Source organism: Centroberyx gerrardi, chromosome 23, assembly GCF_048128805.1.
Source record: "Centroberyx gerrardi isolate f3 chromosome 23, fCenGer3.hap1.cur.20231027, whole genome shotgun sequence".
NCBI classification, from domain to species: domain Eukaryota; kingdom Metazoa; phylum Chordata; class Actinopteri; order Beryciformes; family Berycidae; genus Centroberyx; species Centroberyx gerrardi.
Window position 1 is genome coordinate 19,699,760 of NC_136019.1, and position 21,822 is coordinate 19,721,581.

The 21,822-nt window shown below is 40.9% G+C and overlaps 1 protein-coding gene across 1 annotated transcript in view; it reads right to left on the reverse strand.

Annotated features, from left to right (window-relative positions):
- ablim2 (actin binding LIM protein family, member 2) overlaps positions 1 to 21,822 on the reverse strand; it is a 103,985-nt gene that overhangs the window by 25,021 nt on the left and 57,142 nt on the right. The window contains exons 4-10 of the mRNA XM_078281837.1: positions 16,400 to 16,512; positions 15,798 to 15,924; positions 14,838 to 14,931; positions 6,488 to 6,575; positions 4,358 to 4,416; positions 1,666 to 1,743; positions 920 to 1,063 (exon numbers count right to left, since the gene is read on the reverse strand). Coding sequence (XP_078137963.1) covers positions 920 to 1,063; positions 1,666 to 1,743; positions 4,358 to 4,416; positions 6,488 to 6,575; positions 14,838 to 14,931; positions 15,798 to 15,924; positions 16,400 to 16,512 — 703 coding nt within the window. The remainder of the gene's footprint in view (positions 1 to 919; positions 1,064 to 1,665; positions 1,744 to 4,357; positions 4,417 to 6,487; positions 6,576 to 14,837; positions 14,932 to 15,797; positions 15,925 to 16,399; positions 16,513 to 21,822) is intronic.

A 21,822-nucleotide genomic window follows, 5' to 3' on the forward strand; every position in this document is an offset into this window, starting at 1 on the left:
GGACTGCAAATGAAGAGGGGGAGAAAGCCAATGATTAGGTCGAACTCATATGTGAGGTTATATGAGTTAACCGCCAAACGTGCGAATGATCATTCCTTGTCAGTGACTAATGACGTCTACTGTTAGTCATGTGCATTCCTGCTGGAGGAATGAATGAACCGAATGAAGTCGGTCCAAGGTACGCAGTTCAGTTCACACTCTCGGTGGCATGAGAGAGTGAGTCCACTGCAAAGGAATGAGAATTTGTAGAAGAAAAGCGAACGTGCCATTGATGAATGGCTGTTCATTGGCTTCATTATCAGAAGGACGGAGGATGATGGAGGGATAGCAAGGTGAAGGGATGGTAAGGTAAGGAGAGGCAAGGTAAAAGTGTTCCTCAATGGTTACAAATATGAAGTGCACTTGACGTTTTCACTGCCACAACAGAGTCGCTCAAAAAATAGGCTAAATCGAGTGTATTTTGTTTTTTTTAATTATTTGAAATAGAATGAGCAATGAGGTCTGAAGCGAGGGATGAAAGAGCAAAAGAAGGCTAGAAAGAGACAGACGGAGCTGAAGCAAAAGAGAAGACAATAGAGGCGCGCCCATACCAATTTTAGGAATCGATAAGAGTACAGAGTACATTATTAAGTAGATTGGTTGATCCAAGTACTACTTACTACTTTAAATGGTAAATGACGAATGATAGATAGTGGTGATAAATGATGAAAACAGCTGTGTTTCATCAAATCACCTCCATTTTAATCAAATCGTCATTGGATTTATCAAATCATTCTACAAATTATCACTCGTATTTTTCAACTCACATTTTTGGCACTACCAACCCCTCATACCTCACGAGGACAAGGAGGAAGAAAGAGAAACGAGAGGGACAGAGGGAGGGAAAGACAAAGCAAAGAGCCGCGAGAGGCCGCTCTACCTCTCCGTAGTGTCTCTCCTCAGATGGGTAGCTGACGTAGGGAGAGTAGGACAGCATGTCAGGCCTGTCTATGTTATAGATGGCCTTGATCTTTGGAAGGGCTGCCAGGTCCTTGTAGTCCAGCATCTCCTCTCCTAGCTTGGCCTGGGGAAAAAACGCACACAGCAGAAAGGAGGAATGAAAGAGTCATTTGTAGATGTAAAGTTTTCCGGAATTAATGCAAACAGACTTCATTTTAGATTGACTATGCATGCAAAAAACATACAAAAGGTTTTAAACGTAAAAACATTAACCCAAAATCACCCAAATTAAAGTTACGACAACATCGATTCAGCAGTGAAGGATATTTTTCTTTGAAACAACAAAAACACAAAAACCCAGAAGTTGTACATCAAACAGCTACTTCTGTCACTCATTTCTTTTCAGGTTATCATAACCTCAGTGGGAAATTGCTTTGCAGCAGGCAACCGGAGAGTACAACACCACAATACTGATATCAAATTTTAATCTGATTGTCTTTTTATCCATGGTTCAGATAAGGCAACCACAACCTTGTCACGGTATTTGCAAATGTGTTTCATGGTGTGGTTTGGCCTCAGGGGATGGGTGGGGTTAGGGAAATACAATGAGCGCCAGAGAGTTTGCATGAACACACAAATCAGTGCTGCTTTAGAACGTCACAGGACAGAGCTGTAATGTGTGCTGCTGCCGCCCCCTGGTGGTGTGTAGAGGAGGTGCAGTCTTACATAGATGACCCTGCTGGGTGAGCCGGAGGCGCTGGATGCCGGGACCGAGGTGATGCTCTCAGACGAAGTCCTGGTCACCTGAAACACACACACCAAAACACACTGTTGAAATACCCTGGATAGTGAAGGTATGGACAAAGAGACAGAGAGAGAGAGAGAGAGAGACAGCTATTAGGTCTATCCTCTATCCATCCAAGCTCATGCTTCACCTCTGCAACACTCAGATTGGTGCCAAATTTCAATGAAAACCCATCAGTTTCATCCTTGATGCAATCACATCAACCTCTACACAGTGCTGCATTTAGTCTACTAGCAACACAGCAAACCTTGAGGTGAGAGCAGTAGTGGGTCAACTTCCATCCTGTCACTGCTGGTGTCACACACACACACACACACACACACACCCGCACACAGACAGAGTACAGTGAGGTCTATTAGTGAAGCTGTGCTGGGTGTGGGTGATCAGCATCGACCAGCCGTTATCGTAAAACCACACAACTTCAGTAGAGAGAGCGAACGTTCCCATTCAGATCAACAGTCTCGGATGGCACAGTCATGACGGCTGCCCTTCAACATACGATGGTTTTGTCAAGGAAATGAGGATGAGGAGGCTGATGTGTCACTACTGGCAGCATCATTTCATTGCGTTGCTGAATTGAAGCAACACACCCTGAGAAGCTGTGGTTGACATTGGTTTTAGAACAGCTCAGAGGTGTTGCAGACAGCTTAAAAGACTCTTAGCTGTTCTAGAATCAGTGTAAATTATGTCAAGTGGCTTATTGTTTTCATCTAAATAGCAGTAGATGACACAACGTTGTTTTAAAAAGAAAGAAACAAAAAACATTCATTATTATCATTATTTTCTTCTTCATCATTTTTATGAGTAGTAGTTGTAGTATTTTAACCACTAAAAATTCAATATTTATTAAATGTTTATTATTAGTAGTAGTAGTAGCTGTAGTATTATTAGTGTTGTTGTTGTTGTTGTTGTCGTTATTATTGTTGTTGTTGTTGTTGTTGTTATTAGTTTGAATATTTATTTTAACTGATTCTAATCAAACAATAATACTAAAATAGTATCTATTATATATATTTGTATCTATCAGTAGCTAAACAAAGTGGTGTATAAGTAGTGTTATGACTGGAGATTTCCGGTTAGAGCATTAATATTAAAATTAAGTGTTATGTGGTAAAAAGTGTGCATTTATTGGGTATTTTACAGCATCTTCGTACGCGGCTCAGCCAATCAGAAGTGAGCACTTCTGAGTCTTACCCACTCTCAGCGGAGAAAACACGTTCATTTCCACCATTTCCCTGACAAAAATTATAATATTTAATAATAGCGAATAATAATCGCAATTTGATTATAACCATCTTAGGTGTACCAAAGCGCCAGGGAGTGTCCTTTCTATCCATTCAAGTTGTGTGAGTGCTGCCCTCTACAACAAATAACATCCTACAGCTCCAAGTGCTGAGACACATACAGGGTGTGTGGAACCTCAAGCATCTCAATATACATCCCTGTATACGCACAGCACGCTACAGCATCATCAGTCAGTGGCCAATCCAATCTGTCAGCTCTGCATCACATGATCAATCCAACCACAGGATTGGTTGGACTTGTAAGGGTGTGTGTGTGTGTGGCTTTATAGTAAGTGGTGGGATGTGGCTGCTGAACATGAAGCAAATACTACGGTGTCAGGAGGGGGTAAAAAAGTCAACCCATGCAGCAGGTTGTAGATGGGGTTTTAGTGGGGTTTGGGTGGGTGCAGGGGTCGTTGGGGCGTACAGGACCACCAACCTGTTGCTCAGGGACGACATTGAGCTGTATCCGGACCTGCTTCTGGGGAGGAGAGGGGTTATAATGAGGGATGAAGAGGGGAGATGGAGGAAGGAATGGAGCTGGGCTGATATGGGAGCCTGGAGGGCTGCAGGGCGGCTGATTCAGTGTTAAAACCAAAGGACGTTTTTTGGGGGTTTTTTTTGTAGAAAAACTACACTTTGTACTGATAATGAAAAGTGGGTTTGTTTCCATAATGACTCTCTGCAGTTGCTGTTTCTATCAGCAAATTGTACATTGGTGCAACTCTCAAACACCAAAACTACCGCAACACAAAGTCTTTGACACCCTTCCACCTCTTCATTGTGATTGGTCAGTTGCATCCTCCTTGTTGTCACTGATTGGTCCAGGTCATGTCAGTTACACTTTTTTCAACTACTGTTGATAACTCCAAGGGGAGAGCAGTGTTGGAGAAGTAAATCTACTGATATGCAGTTGGAACCTAACTATGTGAAGGCTGAAGTAGCCTAGATCAGCAGCTCTCAAGGTTGGGTCTGGAGACCTCCAGGAGGTCCTTGAGGTGGTTCCAGGAGGTCCCAAGTAAAATGAGGAAAAGTTTAATTTCATCATTGTTTAATTCACTAGAAATTATCCCAATTAGAGAATGGATCAGGATGACTTTTCTAATTCTTGGTTTCACCCTCACCACTATTCACACTCCCCACATACAGTGTAGACAGTTCTACAATTCAATACTAAGTCATCAACAACTAAAACCTTCCCATATGGGACTATATCTTATCAAATGGAGGTTTAATGGGTTTTTTTTGTTTGTTTTGCTTTACCAACATCTCTTTTACTAAGTATATAGTAGTAAAAAGAGTTGTGGTTTAACCGTCCTTGTCCACTCACCTTACTCTTCTCCTCCTGCCTTGCTGCTTGTCTGCATGGAGGATGCCAGATAGAAGATCCTGAGAAGAGAGAGAGCGAGAGAGAGAGAGAGAGAGAAAGATAGAGAGAGATGGAAAAAGACAGGAGAGGTACAGTCAGAGACAACTTGCAAAAATCCTCGTGAGCTTTGTTTCAAAATGTCTACTGCTGTTATTTTGCACACCATGCATTCATGCTGCAATTCATATATATTATTCATACTTTCCTTTCTTATATTTCTACTTACAACATTTGAGAATTTTAACATTTGATACATTTGTGTTATGTTTAACAACCCTTATTTGCTGTATTCTTACTTATATTCTATTTTTCTCTGCTGTATCCTATTTGCCTTTTCCCCACAGGCGTCACTAAAGTTTCATCTTATCATCTTGTCTTATTATATTAAAGAAATGTTGCAAAGAAAACACATGAGAAAAAGTGATGGTGACCTGAAAATGGCTGGGACTGCCAAATGATTTTTCCACTTCATTCTGACTGAGACTATCAAGATCCCCCCCAAAAAATATGCATGACTCATGATTTTCTTTATCTGCTGCAGTGAGTTATTCTTATGGTTATGGTGTCAGAAAGCTATTTCCTCTAGTAAATCCTCAGTAACAAATACCGGTTCAATAAGAGTTGAGGTAAATCAAACACCCAAGGCCAAGCTACAGCTGCTGCTTTTTGTTAGTGCCACAGGAGCTGTAAATAACATCTCTATGACTGTGTGTGTGTGTGTGTGTGTGTGTGTGTGTGTGTGTGTGTGTGTGTGTGTGTGTGCGTGACTCATAGAGCTGTTATTCATTCACCAAGTTGCTAATCCAATTCATTAGGGCCAGGCACACCGACTGTACAGTGTGATTTGTGCTGATATACTGCTGCTGCTGAGTCTCACAGCAGTTTATTGAGATGGAGAGAGAAAGAGACAGAAGAGGGGGGGGCTGAGAGATAGGAAAAATACGAGCAAAACAGTGAAAAGAAAGAGGGAAGAGAAGCAAAGAAACAGAAAAAAGAGAGAGAAGAGGGGGAGAACAGAGGACAGAGAACGGTGTCGAAAGGAGTACACACAGTTTTTGGTAGATATTCCCTTTGGTCAACCCATTAAGTGATGATAATATAGACAACAAAATCATCCATGTGTCCCTGGTAGATCATTGGCTCTGGTGCTCCATATAATTTAAGATTACAATTTAGCTTTAGAGCTGCAACAAGAGATAATGCTAGTGTCCTATTATCACTCAACATAGTGTATGCTAAAGTGTTAGCATGGAGCCTGCTATCGCTCAACATAGTGTATGCTAAAGTGTTAGCATGGAGCCTTCTATCGCTCAACATAGTGTATGCTTAAGCGTTAGCATGGAGCCTACTATCACTCAACATAGTGTATGCTAAAGCGTTAGCATGGAGCATCGGAGCAAATTATCTACTGGGGACATGATGATGATTGATATTGGTGATTTAGATTTTTTTGGGGGGTGATTTTTTTGATGATTTTGGAGTTCTCATCTACAATGGCTAAGTTGACCAACGGGACAATCAACCAAAAACTTGGTGTATTCCGGTACAGCTTTTTCAAATCCGTTCTAATACCAATTCGAATAAATGTAAGATAATATTTGCCACAAAATGAAAACATAACAGTAGACCGATCAAAATGCGGTTCAGTGTAAACTTTCATTTCAAATTGAGATATCCACCATTTCAAAAAACTTGACACCTACTCTCAGAAATGTGAATGTGCATGTTATGGATTACTGTTGAAGCTATAAATCATCTTAAAATCCCTGCTTACAAAATAGTTCTGTTTTTAGGGATTGAATCCTCTGTGTTTTGAAAAATTGAAAGATACATTTTAGGTAGCAACAGCATTTTTATAATATATAATATATCCAAAATGGATATGTTATAGTGTTTTGAATGTAAACCGTTCATGTTTCAGAGAAGTAAATTTTTAAGACTTCTGAAGATGTATTTAAGACCTAAAGGCTATATTTGTATAGCCTTAGGCCTTAGGCTGTATCTAAAATCTTTCAAGGCCTTGAATTTAGATAACACATATTAAGGCATTTTAAGATAGACAACCTAGGAGAGAGACAAGACTGTTTTTACCTTGCAGGTACATTTCCTCTCCCTCTCCGAACATTTGCTCACAGCGGGCACAGCGGGCACATGTGGGGTGGTAATGCTTCTCTCCAGCCTGTGGGGCATAAAACAATACAGAACAGGTTATAATAATTATGAAAATCACTGTTTATATAGCACTTTTCAAATGCAATTATAAAGCGCTTTATTATTTAATTATAAAGGGAGGTCAAAAATAAGTAATAAAAGATCATTATATAAAAATATGTTTTAAGAAGTGATTTCAAATATGATACAGATTTAGCAGCCTAAGTCTAGGAGCATTTATGGTAAAAAAAACACTTGTTTTTAACCTAGACTTTGGAACAGCCAATAGGAACCTCTTGTATTTAACCTAGATTTTGGAACTGCCAATAGGAACCTCTAGACGTTGGAACAGCCAATAAGGACCTCTAGTTTGGAACAACCAAAAGGAACCTCTTGTTTTTAATCTAGACTTTGGAACAGCCAATAGAGAGCAGCCTGAAGATCTCAGGCTGTGATCCAGCTCACACGCAGTTATGATGGTGAAGACAAACCAGTGGCACATAGAGGAAAAAACATAACACTAAAAGCACAGTGGGAAATAGAGAAACAAGGCTGAAGAGTGGCAGCAGATTTCACAGCTGAGTGCCCAACACAGTTCTGGAATTAAAATGTCCCTAGACACTTTGTCTCATCACTCAGAGTGCATGATGGGATTGGACGAGCACCATTACTGGGCCAAACACCATCCCCAACCAGACAAATGTATTTGTGTGGTGTGTGTGTGTGTGTGTGTATGTGTGTGTGTGCGTGCGTGCGTGCGTGTGTGCCTGTAAGCATGCACAAGCTTGCTTCTGAAAGTGCCATCTATTAAGTATCCCATAATTAGTTTATTCAGAACGCTGACACAGCATGAGTCGCCGGTCCTTTGGGTGTTGCTAAGCTAATTGTAATTCAGAATCCAATTAGCATTCCTTGATTAAAGTGGTACCAGCTAAAAATGACAACAAAGAAAAAGTTGTATTTTCTGATGCAACCACAAGGTGGAGCTCTTGCCTAGCAGAAATCAGCACTATTTTATTGAGTGCAGAGGAAGATGGAGATACTGCAAGAGCTGCTCTGGACTCTGCAGCAGTAATGTACTTTGAAACACTTTCCCCAACCATGAATCATGATTACAGCACCATGACTCAAATAATACTGAATAGTTTGAGTGTGAAGCTATTATCGTCCCCATGACTATACAGTACAATATACAATTTAAAGTAATTTTCAATTTTCAATGCATTCCATTGAGTTATTTTGTGATGAAGTGTTGGAAAGAAAAAAAGAATTTGGTCTCTCTCCTCTTCTACGATGGATTTCTCCCTGTATGATTGTTGAACATCTCTTGGTGCAAAATGGTGGCTCTAGAAACAAGGCCTTGCTCTTTGATTCTGAGGGACTGACACCAAAACCGGATGTTTATCAATGATGTTTTAACATTTTCTCCCATCAAACTCCATTGTACCTGCACTGGAAATATCTCAGCATGACGTCGCAACAAAATGGACCCACAAATACGAACACATCACCAAGTGTTTTACGGTGGACTTCTCCTTTAAAACTCAACTCAAACCATTAAAACGTCCCAATCACAATGAGACTGCAGCGGTTGTCCATTTCTCATGGCCTGTGTTGTTTAGCAGGGATTTACTACACGGCTTGACATTTAGACGCTAATGGGGTGATATGTTATCTCCGCAGCTTGAAGAGGAATCCACGAGGCAGGGGAAGGGGGGGGCGCCACAGCGATGATGGATGTGTCTGTGATACTGAGCTCAAGTCATGCGGATCGCATCTGGGCTTGTCAAACATATATGTGTTCATTCAGTGGTCCACTGTCAGAAAAAAAGGTGCAGATTTGTACCTTTTGTCATTGACAAAAAGGTGCATCCCCAGGTATTTTTCTGAGAGTGCAGCACTTAATGTAGTTTCTCTCTCTTCCCAAGCTGGTCCAGGGATTTCAACTAGCAACCTCTTGGTCACAATCCTGCTTCTCGGAACCTCTAGCCTACCAAAGCCCCCCCTCCCCACTAGGTTATCCCACTCATTCAATTTCTCTTCCTTGAAACAGAGTCTTCTGATGCTGCCTTCCGCCTCCCAGTGGCACATCCCATCCTGCCCCGGCAGCGGCCTGATTACCCACGATCCCTCTGAGGCAACCCCCCCCTCCCCCGCGTCGTCTCACGATGGGACGATATCAGAAAATAGGACGTCGACACCCTATTTCTTGGATAACACCCTGCCTAGTGCTTATCTGGAAGGAATGGATGACAAAGAGAGACTTGTACCGGCCAAAAATGCGCTGAAAGAGTTAGTGACAGAAAGAGAAAAGCTCCAGATACTAAAAAAAGAAACGTAACACTAGAAAAGCCAGGTGCTGTCAAGTGATGGCTGCTTTGAATTTTAGAATTTAAATATCAGAAAAATCCTGTAACGAAATAGTAGTTAATTAAACCTGATACAGAAGAAATGTAAAATATATACAGTATATATAGTATATAGTATTCCCCCAAACCCCAATTTTCACCCTACATATCTATATACAGGGAGGACATTACAATTAAATGAATGGAACAACTGAATTGAATTGAATTGAGTTGGTATTGAACATGTCTTTATTGCATTATTGCTGATAAAACTGATATTTGTTGATTTTTGTTTACTTGTCTGTTACTGTTTATACTGTAACATAATACCTCACTTGGTAATATTGGCAACATACAGTAGGCTTCTTTCCTGTCATGCCAAGAATGCTTATTTGAATTGAAGTGAAAGAGAGATAGATAGACAGAGACCTGAAAGAGAGAGAGAGAGAGAGAGGAAGTTTACTTTGATAAAAGTCCGGAACGGGATTGAAATTCAAACATGGAAAGTATGAGAGGGGCGGAAAGGAGATAGCACCGCAATCAAATCCTTCCTTTGTCAGAAGGCGAGGCAGCATGAGGGGAAATTATCATATCCAACGTCCCGCAGGGCCGATAAGGCAAGGAAGGGGGGGATTTAGGAAAGGGGCTGGAGCTGGGGTTGCCAGGTTGTGGCTTGTGGTTGAAGGTACTGCTGAGTTTTGGGTTATTGACACAGCCATGGTACATTGGGGGTTTCCTGGGAGAGAGAATGGCAACCAGGTACTGAAATGTAAAAAGTGGCGAGAGGGCAGGTGAGGTTACAAATAGCTGCTGCTCTTTTTCTACCTCTTTGTTTACCCAATTACGTAAAGGCCATCTGCTTTCTCCGAATACGTCCTCTAGCTCTCTCTCTCTCTCGCTCTCTCTTTCCCTCTCTCTATCTCTCTCGCCATGTCCATCCCTTCATCTCGCAATTGCAGGAAGTCAGGCAAGGGATGGTGATCCATTTAGAAGATTAGAATAGATTTTGGTGAGCAAGGCAAGAGGAAAACACACCCACACACACACAGAGGGAAAGAGAGAAAATCAGTGATGCATTGCGTGGTCCAAGGAATACTTTCAGCCAGTCAAGTGTGCCTAGATCAATATAAGCTGAAGGTTCTTGACAAACTCCAGGGAAAGTAATAATCCGCAAAACTTGTTCATATAAATGAAGGTTCTCTTCGCTGCTCTCTATGGCCAATTGATCCACCATGGCTGAACAGACAGAGAAAAGAGCGCCACCTACAGAAACTCAAACAGAAAATCCAAGGAGAAAGACGTCACAGTACCGCCCACACTGTTTGATTGACAGCTGATCTCTGGGAAGTGCAGTGCCCCCTCCCCCTCCCCACCAGAGCCAGTTATTGACCCGACCCCGTCCCCGCAGCAGAACGCACTCTTTGATCTCAACCAAATGCCGTGACATTTGGAATGCTAAGTCCCTCAGTTACTGTTTCAAAAACGCAGGCTAGCGCAGGTAACAGTGGCAGGGAACGACCCCTATACAAAATACACAGTAAGGGAACTGTGTGTGTGTGAGTGCTTGGCTGTGCATTTGATCTAAAAGTAGCAAGGATACCAAAGGACAGAATATGGATTATGTAAATGTGTCATGCCTGAGGTTTTATACAAGTGTTTTACTTTCATCGCAGCAATGTGATTGATTAAAGATGCGACCATGCTTATAATTCACATCCAAAATTGAAAATGTCCATCTTAACATGTCATTTGGTATTAAGTCTACCAACTAAATACCTAAGTACCTGAAATCTACCAAATACTACCAACAGGGAGAGGGAATTTTACTTGTTTCCAGGGCAGTTTCACCTGTTTTACTGGAGAATTTTCTTGAAACAAACATCTATATAAGGCAGAAAAAGGCAGATCAATCCACTAGTATCAAGACAATGTCAGCTGATTTAAGATAATTCTTGAAACTCGTTGATTTTAATTGGAAACAAATGAAATCGTCTCACCCTATTAGCAGAGTTTTTGCTTGTTTTCAGAAAAATACGATTTTAAGACTTGAACAAGAGCAAAAAAATACGTTGTCATTTTTGTTAGGATAAAGCTAATAATTTTTACAGTGTAATAAGCAATCTTTCTGTATGCTTTCTGTTTTTTTTCATGTGTACAATATGTATACTTTGACTTTTGTATGTAACCATTGTATATAAGCCATAGTAACCTAGATGGCATAGTTTATGGTAATCAACTCAAAGAACACACACACACACACACAGACCTTTTAGTCGTGCTTGCCTGACTTGGGCTCCAGACTCAGACAGTGTAGGACCAAATAACCAAGTACACACCTGATAGCCCAACACAATGGGAAAAGGATGTGGATGATGTCATGTCACACACACATGCATTCACCTGCACCCACACACACACACACACACAGAAACACACACTCATTCCATTTCTTATGTTTCTGCCGCTCTCTCCAAACTTGGAACCGGATAGGTGTTTATGAAAGGAGAGAGTGTGAGAGAGCTGGATACGATGAAAGAGGAGAGAGAGAGAAAGAGAGACGGGACTGTTGTTTGCTCCCATAATGCCGTGCTGTTGTTCAGAGGTCACGGTGGGAGCTTCCAAGACCCCCCGTCTAAAAGCTTTCTTCCTCTCCTCCTCCTCTCATCCCTCTCTCCGCCCAAAGAGAGTATCCCGTGTCCGTTCCCTCCATCGCTGCAGAACAACAGGCTGTTTCACTGAGGCCAGATTCCTCCTGCACTGATTTCTACCTGCCTCTCCACTGGACTCTTATTCTCACCCAGTTCTATCCATCTCGCTCTCTTTCTCTCTCTCTCTCTCTTTCTATCCCCCTCTCTTTCTGTCTTGTTCAGCTTTCGTCCTCGTTCTTTCTCTCTAATCTGTCTCCTCCTCTCATTCATTTGACTTGCAGTTTCTCTGCAGTTTTTTTTTACAGTCGCCTATTAGTTTGCATGGACTGCTACAATACAATGAAGACTGGAGTTTTAGTTCTACAAATATTTATCGGAGGCAGAGCCAAAGAAGCATTGTATTTCGGAGTGCAAGTTAGCTAACTGGTAAATTTGAATAGCAAAGAAGGAACTAAATAATATAATATTTATTTACTAAAATATTAGTATCAATGGCTTCTTTTTTCATTTATTCATGACCATGCCATTCATTATTTTGAAAAGTCAGCAGCTAGCTAACTAGCTTATATAGCTAGCTATAGGCTAGTATGGCTGGTTTGAACTTGGAAGGTCAGCTAGGCTAACTAGCTAACCTAGATAACTTAGTAGGCTATGGCTAGATTGCATTTTTTTCAATTAGTATCAAGCGCGCTAGGCTTCATAATATTAGCTTCTTCCTCTCTTACCTCTTGTCTTTTTCACTGAGTTTCAAAAAAAAAAAAAGGTGGTTCTTTGGCTCCACATAGCTACTGAGGTTTAACTCAACCAATGAGTTAAACAAGTGGACTTATCTCACCCAAATGTCTGATATTTTTCACTTGTTTCATGAAAAATAAGATTTTAAAACTGAATTACTTCTTAAATTGGTATTTTTTTCTTTTTAGAGTTTTGCAGTTTGCAAGTTTTCTCTCTCTCCCTCTCTCACTTACCTTCTCTTTATACTACTCCAAAGAGCAAGAACGGTATGGCCTCACACGAGCTGAATCAGGTCACACACACACACACACACACACACACACACACACACAATGATGCACACACACATAACTGGATGACAATGACGCACAACAAAAATGCACGCCGTTGGAGACCGGTGACGTAAAGAGGACGAGTGTAATCTGTCTGGTAGCGGGTCGGGAGGCTACTCTCTAGAACAAGAGCCCGTGTCGCTTTTGTTTTACGGTACGGAGGGGACTGTAGAGCCGGAGCGGTACCTGAGAGATACTGACAATGGAAAGATAACATGCAGGCCTGAGGGGGAGACGAGGGAAAGGAATAGGGAGAGGTAGTGTGTGTGCAGCAGAGAGTGCGGTCGAAGCCATTAGTCCAGAGTCAGGAGAGAGAGAGAGAGAGAGAGAGAGAGAGAGAGAGAGAGGTTGTGCTGAATAGCCCAAGCTGCCCCCGACAACAGAGCAGATCCTGGCTGGCTGTGTATTCCCTATGGGCCGACACACAGCGGGCTACAGTGGGACTAATGCATAATCCCTAATTCTCACAGGAGTTCACCCCATTAGCCTCTCAAAGCCGACGCACAGCTTCATTTCACTTCCAGAGGCAAAGTCTGTCGCTGATGTCCTCACAAAATATAAAAAAGCTTAAAAACATTTAGACATAAAAAGGAGTGTAAATGTTAACAGTGGCAGCTTGACTTTCCTCATGGTTAAAGTCCAATAGCTGCTCCTAGATCTGTACATACTGTATAGTGGTGGCTATTCTAGAAGTCCTCCTTTTTATTAGTCTTCCTTTTCATTATGTAGTCCTCCTTTTCATATATCCTGCATCTATCCTGCATTAGTAGTGTATAAGACCAGATGAAACTTTAATGATCCCTGTGGGGAAATTGGGTCGTTCAAGCAGCAATAGAGTACTAAGGTTCAGCAAAGAAAAATGGAATAATAATGGAGCTAAGCTAAATGGGTGCTAAACATAACTGGAACTATAAGTATAAAGTGTGAAATATATGAATAGGGTGTGTAAAATAACGGCAGTAGAACATACAGAGAAAAAGAGAAAATCGGTATAATAGGAAAATATACTATATACACAGTGGTAGCCATTGTAGAAATGCCCCTTCATGTATTTATGCTACATTAGACACTTAGTATACTTTGTACTTTGTAATACAAAACCTTTATATTGCTCAATCAACTTGTTACTGAACCATTCCTTGTGACTTCCAATGGCTGAATAGACAGCAAAATTTGATTTTTCTCAGCAACATTTCTCCCAGTATTGGAAATGAAATATAGACTCATATAATCAAAGTAAGTGGTAGGAATCTAATAGAATCTAATAGTACCTGGACCCTGTGCTGTTGTAGATAAGCATTTCTTTATACCGTATTTCATATATTTTAGTCCACCATTCATCAGTAAATGGATATTACAGCTATTTTGTAGTCGAAGAATATCCTTCTTCCCATTGAGCATTTCTTCCTTATATCCATCTATTCTATTATCTATCCATTCATCAGCGTTCTACCTATTTATCATCCACACATCGATTTCCCACATCCATCCATCTTCTGCCCATTCATCATCCATTCATCCATCCAGAAAGCATGTTTTTATGTTTTTTAGTTGACAGTTATTGCAATTTAGAATGTACTATCTTTTGAAAAGTGAGCTGCAAACTACATTCAACCATACTTTAAAACAGTTGTTCCTTATATTGCTTTATTTGGCAAAAAAAATGCATTGGATCTCCCAAGCATACTACATTACTTACTTGAAAAATGAACATACTCTCCCCATAGTCTCCCCTTTAGAATTATGTAAAGAATCTTCCCTGAGTGCCTGTTAAAAGGAAGAATCCACCCCAAAAACCCTTAAACACTGTTAAATGAAGAGCTATTGGTGATAGGTGATAGGTGAGCCTTGCGTTCCTAAACCCATTTTGTTACTTGGTGGTGTATTTTTCTTATTCCTGTGGATAACTGCCCAACCATAGACGACATGACACGTGTCACGACATGTCACATCCACATATTTCCAGCAGCTACAATGGAGTTTAATAAGTGAAAATTTTTCAGCAATCTAAAACATCAATGGTTTGGTGTCGTTCCTTCAGAATCAAAGAGCAAGAGCTACGTTCAACAATGATACAGGGAGAAATCCATCGTAGAAGAGGCAGAGATACCAATTTCTCCACTGACAGCAGCCTCAATAGACCATATGGTAAATGCACATGTAACACTGGCTGTGAATCTACAATAAAGGGCAGAAAACAAAGGAATGTAACTGATCGGCGCTCTACCTCCAGGACTTTTCCAGTGATGTACTTCTTGCAGCTCTCGCACTGGATGCCGTACATGGCGTGGTAGTCCACCTCACAGTAAGGGATCCCATCCCTGGTAGGACGACACAGGACCAGACAGCAGATCAGAGAGCAGCGGCGGCCGTCAGCTGCACTTCACATCAACCCTAAGACAGCTCAGGGCCTCGGCATCCACCATGCACTGTGCTTTTTTAGCTAGCAGCGCTCAGCAGATGCTCAGGAGAGCCGCTGCTTGGGGCTCCTGCTGCAGCTATGCAACTATCCAAATGCATTTGCAGTGCAATTGTAGCAACTGATAATGTAAAAGCTGCTGGATAGTGTGATAATTGATCAAAATAATAATAAAGTAAGGAAATGTCCCTGTAAATGGGGTGAAAATGCAATAAAGCCTGTTAAGGTAATACATTGCCAGATAATGTACAGCAATAACATTTTCAGACTTATACTGTGATGAGAGTTATTACATTATCAGGAAATATATTATCACTATATAAACCTGAGGATGCTATTACAGTTTATTATCTGGAAATGTATTAAATCAACAGGCATTAGTTCATTTTCAGTCTTCATTTTTATTACATTTCAACATTATCCGGCTATTATTATTAGTACACAAAAGCATTCATTCAGTTGTGAACGATGAGTTAAAGAAGACAACGTCGTCAAGATCGGTCTCCGGCAGACGAAGAGTCTTACTGGTCTCAGATAAGACTAGCTGCTGTGTTTCTAGATCAGTGAAAAGTTCTACAGGGGAGAAAGCCTGTAGTGGAAAAATAAAGTATTCCCTGGTTTCGGAGACTATCTATCCTGTGTCTAATATGCCCTTCATTTGTACTGCAATTGTACTACTAGTAGTAGTAGTAGTAGTAGTAGTATAGTAGCAGTAGCAGCAGTAAGTCTTAGTAGTAGTACTGTATTTCCAAACCCAGACTGACTTACTTGCTGATGTACTCAGCGTTGAGCACCTTGTTGCAGACTTTACACTTGAAGCATCCCAGGTGCCAGTGCTTGTCCAGCGCCACCAGAGACTGTTCATTCTTAAACTCTTTGCCACAACCACAGCAGTCTGCATGGAGGATGGAGGGATGGAGGAATAGGGGGGGAGAGAGGGACAGAGGTCAACAATGTGTCAAGCGGACAAGATACAAAGCCAGAATTGTTCGGACTGAACCGCATGATGACAAATACAGAAAGCAAATCGGAAAGAAAAAACTGACTCGTAATTCTCGTGTGAAAAAGCGTTGGGGGTAATGCATTATTCAGTAATGCATTAAAGTACTTTCATTACTTTTCCCAGTAACGAGTAGTGTAAAAAATGTCTTTCTCTGGGTGGAAGTGCTCCCACTACTTTAGTCTTATCCAGTAAAAGGACGACAAGAACATTTTACATCAACACTGTTGAGAGAAAACTGACTTAACCTGATTTTAGAAGGCAAGAGAGGATGCAACCGCCAATTTAAGGGGTATAACGTAAAAAAGAAGTGAGAGAGGGAGAGAGAGAGAGAGAGAGAGAGAGAGAGAGAGAGAGAGAGAGAACTGACTGTGGACAGCCTGTATGGGTGCAGGGCAGTTGTCGGGGAGCGGCTGGGTGCACTTCTGGCAGATGCACTCCTTCCCGTTAAACGTCACTCGGTCACCGGCCGGGAACGGCTGTCTGTAGACAATCAGAGAAAAGACACCACATCACGATATGGGTTTTTAAAGGCCGATATTTTGTTCCAATATTCTTCAATTTGACTATTTTCATGGCAAAAAAATCCCAAAATATTACACAGATTCACTGTTTTCCCCCCCAGATTTTTTTCTTGTCAGGGTGGAAAAGCCTCTGAAACGGCATTTAGACCATCATGGGACACTAAAACTCTCCATTGAAAGCCATACTGATATCCCATGGCACACCAGTGTCTCTGAATAGTTCCAATAGGCCATAGTGGAGAGTTGCAGTGTCACCACAGAACTGCCATACGCATTCTTGTATTAGCAGTATTTGCATGAAAAATGATGAACATTTGCGTATTTGCCTGTACTTCCATTTCAAAATTCCACACTTTTTCCACACCTTTATTTCTTGACTGAACTTGAGGATTTGATTGGAAATAGAAATGAAAAACAAAAATTATTCTCCAGACTTTTTCAGTATTTTCCAGACCTTCATACATAGGATCGCACATTCATCCACCATTGAAATCCTTTTAGCTGTTAATGCCATTATGAAACGCATTACACGATATGCCACTAAAGAAACAATAAAAAAAAATAATTATAAAAAAAAATTATAATCTCTCTTGGCTGTGTGTATGTGTTGCTCCAACGTAACCGCTGTCAGTGGGTTAAGTATAGAAGGAATGACGATTCCCTGACAAGGCGGCGAGCTGATTTGCTGCCATGTGGAGCTTCCTACAGCTCTGATATTTGATATCAGAGCTGCTGTCGCACTGTCACAGCCAAGTGATGGATAAATACATAGACACACAGGGAGAGGCAGAGGTAAGGGACTGATATGTAATTATGTATGTCACTCACAAAAATGTCTATTTCTAAGGTTTATGTATTGCAAAGTTCATTTTATCGCTTTCAGTCTAGTTGATACTGAACTAGGCAAATGTGTGTTGATTCTATTTTATTTTTTATTTTATTTTTTAATCTTGAAACTGTTTATTTGGTAAAATCAACTAATTGTTTTTTTCTTAATACTTCAATGGGTAACTGTTGATTATGTATGTATCTAGTGTATGTATATAGATGTGTATGTATACATATGCATTCTGCTCCCTTTATGGATTGATACATAGAGATATAGATGGATAAATATATACTGTACATGCATGCATACATATAAGTGATAATAAGTGCAGATATATAAGTGATAATCAAATGTAAAGTTATACAAGTGAAAAAGACACACAGACACACACACACACACACACAGTGAGAGTGAAAAATAGTACTAGAGTGACTGGTTGATGAATTATTAATGATCGATACAGGGGATCCCCCAGCTGTGGCCATCTGAGACACACACACACACGCACACACACACGCACACGCACATAAACACACTAGGGCTGAAACGATTCCTCGAGAAACTCGAGTAACTCGATTACTAAAAATCATCGATGCAAATTCTTTGCATCGAAGCTTCGTTTAATCCATATAACTATATACACACTCAGTGTTTCGCACGGATGATTATTACTGTTGCACAACACGCTGGAGAAAGAGAGAGAAAATAGCGAGGGGCGAAGAGAAGAGACAGGCCAGAGAAAACGACAGAAAGTGTCCAAAGTTTCGGATCCAGTGTTGCCAACTTGGCGACTTTGTCGCTAGTCTTAGCGACTTTTCAGACCCCCCTGGCGACTTTATTTCTCAAAAGCGACTAGCGACAAATCTGCCGACTTTTTCTGACCATGGGAAGCAATGTTAATGTGTTGAATCCCAAAGCATTTGGCAATAAATTGGTTCGGCTGATGCCGGTTTTCTCTACTTGCTTGTCTAATCCAGAGAGGTCTGACGGTCACAGCGCTTCCCACACAGTGTAGCTCCTTCCCTCCGCTGAGAGCAGGGACTGTAGGATAGGGTCCACTTGTAATTGCTACCGGCGTACGCCGAAACTGGCCCGGGTGGGCGGAGTCAGCACTTAATATTAAAACGGGATGAGATGAAGGCTAGTAAAGAATGCACGTTAATTATGGCTATATGTAATGGCTAGTTAAGAACGTAAATCAATATGGTGGCTAGTTATGATGTCCCTAAGTTAGCTAAGTTTTGCTCAAGAAAATAACCACAGAAAATAAAATGCTGCAGTCAATTTGTGAAAGCCTGAGCTTCATTCATGTTATTATTATGATAGTCACACACACATACACACACACACACACACACACGCACACACACACACACACCTACTCCCCTCACAGTGATGCATAAAATACCCCAGAAAGCAAAATATCAGGTGGTGTAAGTAGCAATTGGAGCCTAAAATGCACCAATCCAATACAGCAGGTATATTCAGTTTAGTTTGATTGCAGTGAGTAGGGTCAGCAGGTGTAGGGCAACCCTTCAACATAGTAAATAAATGTACATTAGCCAGTCTTATGAACTTGTATGATATTTAGGCCTAGTAATAAATATCAATAATAATAATTATTTCACCTCGTTTTCAGTAAATCACAGTGTCGTATGGACAGCTTCGTGCGGACAGCTTTTCTCTTTTGTATATTTACTATTGCTCTTTAATAAAGCAAAAGTATTTCTTATCCGATTACTCGATTAATCGATGGAATAATCGGTAGAATACTCGATTACTAAAATAATCGATAGCTGCAGCCCTAAAACACACACAGCGCTGAAACATCCCATGAACACACACTTTTAGTGTGAGTCTGAAATCTTAACTCAAGCAGCATTGGATCTAGTTTCTCTCTCTCTCTCTCCCTCTCTCTCTATTTTTACATTCCGCACAATAAGCTTGTGTCTTTTGCGACCACAAAAGTGATATTATGTTATAAGAGGGGCGCCGGGGTTTTTGATGATCACGTTACAAACTTCAAATGCCACACTGGAACATTCTGCTCCCGGTATCAGCGTAGGGATCGCCGAGGTATGATGGGACAAACACACACACACACACACACACAGGGGCACAGATATGCACAAGAATACACACACACATAAAACACACCAGGGGGTTCGGGGGACACTTAACTCTAGCTGTGGGAATGGGCTAAGTGGCCGCACCGACTGACCACGCACTTAACATTCCTGCCTGAGAGAGGCTCCCATTACCTTTCCAGGCCTGTTCACACACACACACACACACACACACACACACACACATGACGCGGGGTCAGTAGAAACAGGTGAAGACTACGGTGTGACACGTGCGTCCGCATGTGCATTCCTATATTTGTACATGTATGTGCAATATGGCTCGCATGTACTTGTGTATTCCCTTGCACACACATCAGAGAAGTCAAAGATACACTACTGTTGCACTGTCTTTGCCTCTGAAAGGATGGTTTTATTTTGTAAATTCAGATTTGGAGCTCTTGTGGCCGTGAGAAGGTGCAGGGTGAGGAATGATCGGGCAAACCAGCTGATGCAGATACATGAGATTGGCGTGACAATAAGTCTATTCACTTCTGAGAGGAACATCAGGGTGTCTATGAGGCTTTTTAAGACCTTTTTCATGCCAGCTGGAATGGAATATGAGACAAATTTGAATTGAAATCCATGTGAAAATGAAAACAAGTGTAGACCTTTCAGAATATACTGTAGGTCTGCATGGCTGGAACGATTTCTCACTTGAATTTAAGTGTGGAAATGCTGCATTTAAATGTATTCAAGACCTTGTAAGGGCCTTGAGTTTATGATTAATAATATTGATATGATTTAAGACATGTTAAGACTCTTTCAGGACCTGCAGACAACCTGAACACTGTGAAAGAATAGGGCAGCTAATGGAAGAACAATTGATACAAGATGCAAAATAGATGTACAATGGGGGATCTCCACTATAGCTACTACTGTACAGACATGTGTATGTGGATTTACCCCTCCCCATTTCTTCACACCCACCCAGTCAACCCCACATATCCACGTGTACGTCCATCTGTCCACTGTAACTCTTTCAACACGGGGCCGAAATGACAAATGTGAGCGCTATACTATGCAATATGCCATTTAGAAAGCTCTAAATGCAAAGATGAATACTGAATTAGGCAAAATCTGCCTAATTTAATTTCATGGATCTTGTACCAGACTCAATAAGGAGTCGTCTTTGCTTTGTTAGTCAAGATTTAAATGTGTTTGTCCTATGAAACCTGCTGCTGTGATATTGGACTACTATACCTTTTGGAGTACATTTAGAAAAAAATGTACTTTGTCGTCTCTTTGATGTGACTTTGACTGTATTCTAACTTACGGAATACAGTCATTACATTGCTGTATGTTGTTGTTATGTAACTTTAATGTTTGTCTTGATGCTGTTTCCTTGGCAAGGCCGCCTTTGAAAAAGAGTTTCTTCATGTCAGTGGGACTAACCTGGTTAAATAAAGGTTAAATAAAATTTAAAAATCAACCAATAACTAACAAATAAGTAAAATGTGCCTTTTTACCACATTGTGTTGTTTTAACTTCTATTTCTATTTAAACTTCTATTGATCCAGGTAAAGTTGACTGAGCTCCATTTTTCAGCACCATCCTGGTTCATATTCATACAGTTCCACACATTCACACAGGGAGCTGCCCAGTAAAACCACAGTCTTCTACTGTTTACCACTCAGCAGCTCCACTGGAGCAGTTGGGGGTTCAGTGTCTTGCTCAAGAACACCTCAACAGTAGTTATTGAGGGAGGAGAGAGTGTTACTCATTCACTTTCCCAAACCACATTTTCTCTCCTGACCACCAGCTGTCTTCCTCTAACCTCTTGGCAGTCCCTCCAGGATTTCACACAGTTTGTTTGTGATTATTGCGGCTTTTGTCAAAAATTATGATGCAACTTGCAGAGTTTTGGGTGGATTTTTTAAAAATAACAATGGGAAACAAATGGGAAAAAAATGGCACTAAAGTGACACTAAAGAGACAGATGCGATTTTTGTAACTGCCTCTCATTAAGAGTCATATATAATCATGTACTATGAAGAGATCAAGGTAGAAATAGTTTGTTGGTTTGATTGGACCATTTTACGTGAAAAAGGACTGATGATTGCGGTTCGTGTTCACGTTAAAAGACCTGACATAAGACTAGGGATAAGACGATATGCCTATCTCATGTTACGTTTTGATACAACCATGATATGATGTAATAAATGGTATTAAAAGTTCAATGACAATAAAGGGCATGACTGTGACTGTTTCTGAGCCACAAATCTTTCTAGCGATGGCATTGGCTTGCTAGAATGTAAACAACAATGTAAAAATGTCATTACAAAGTGCAAATAATATAATTTGGATGGAGAGCTTG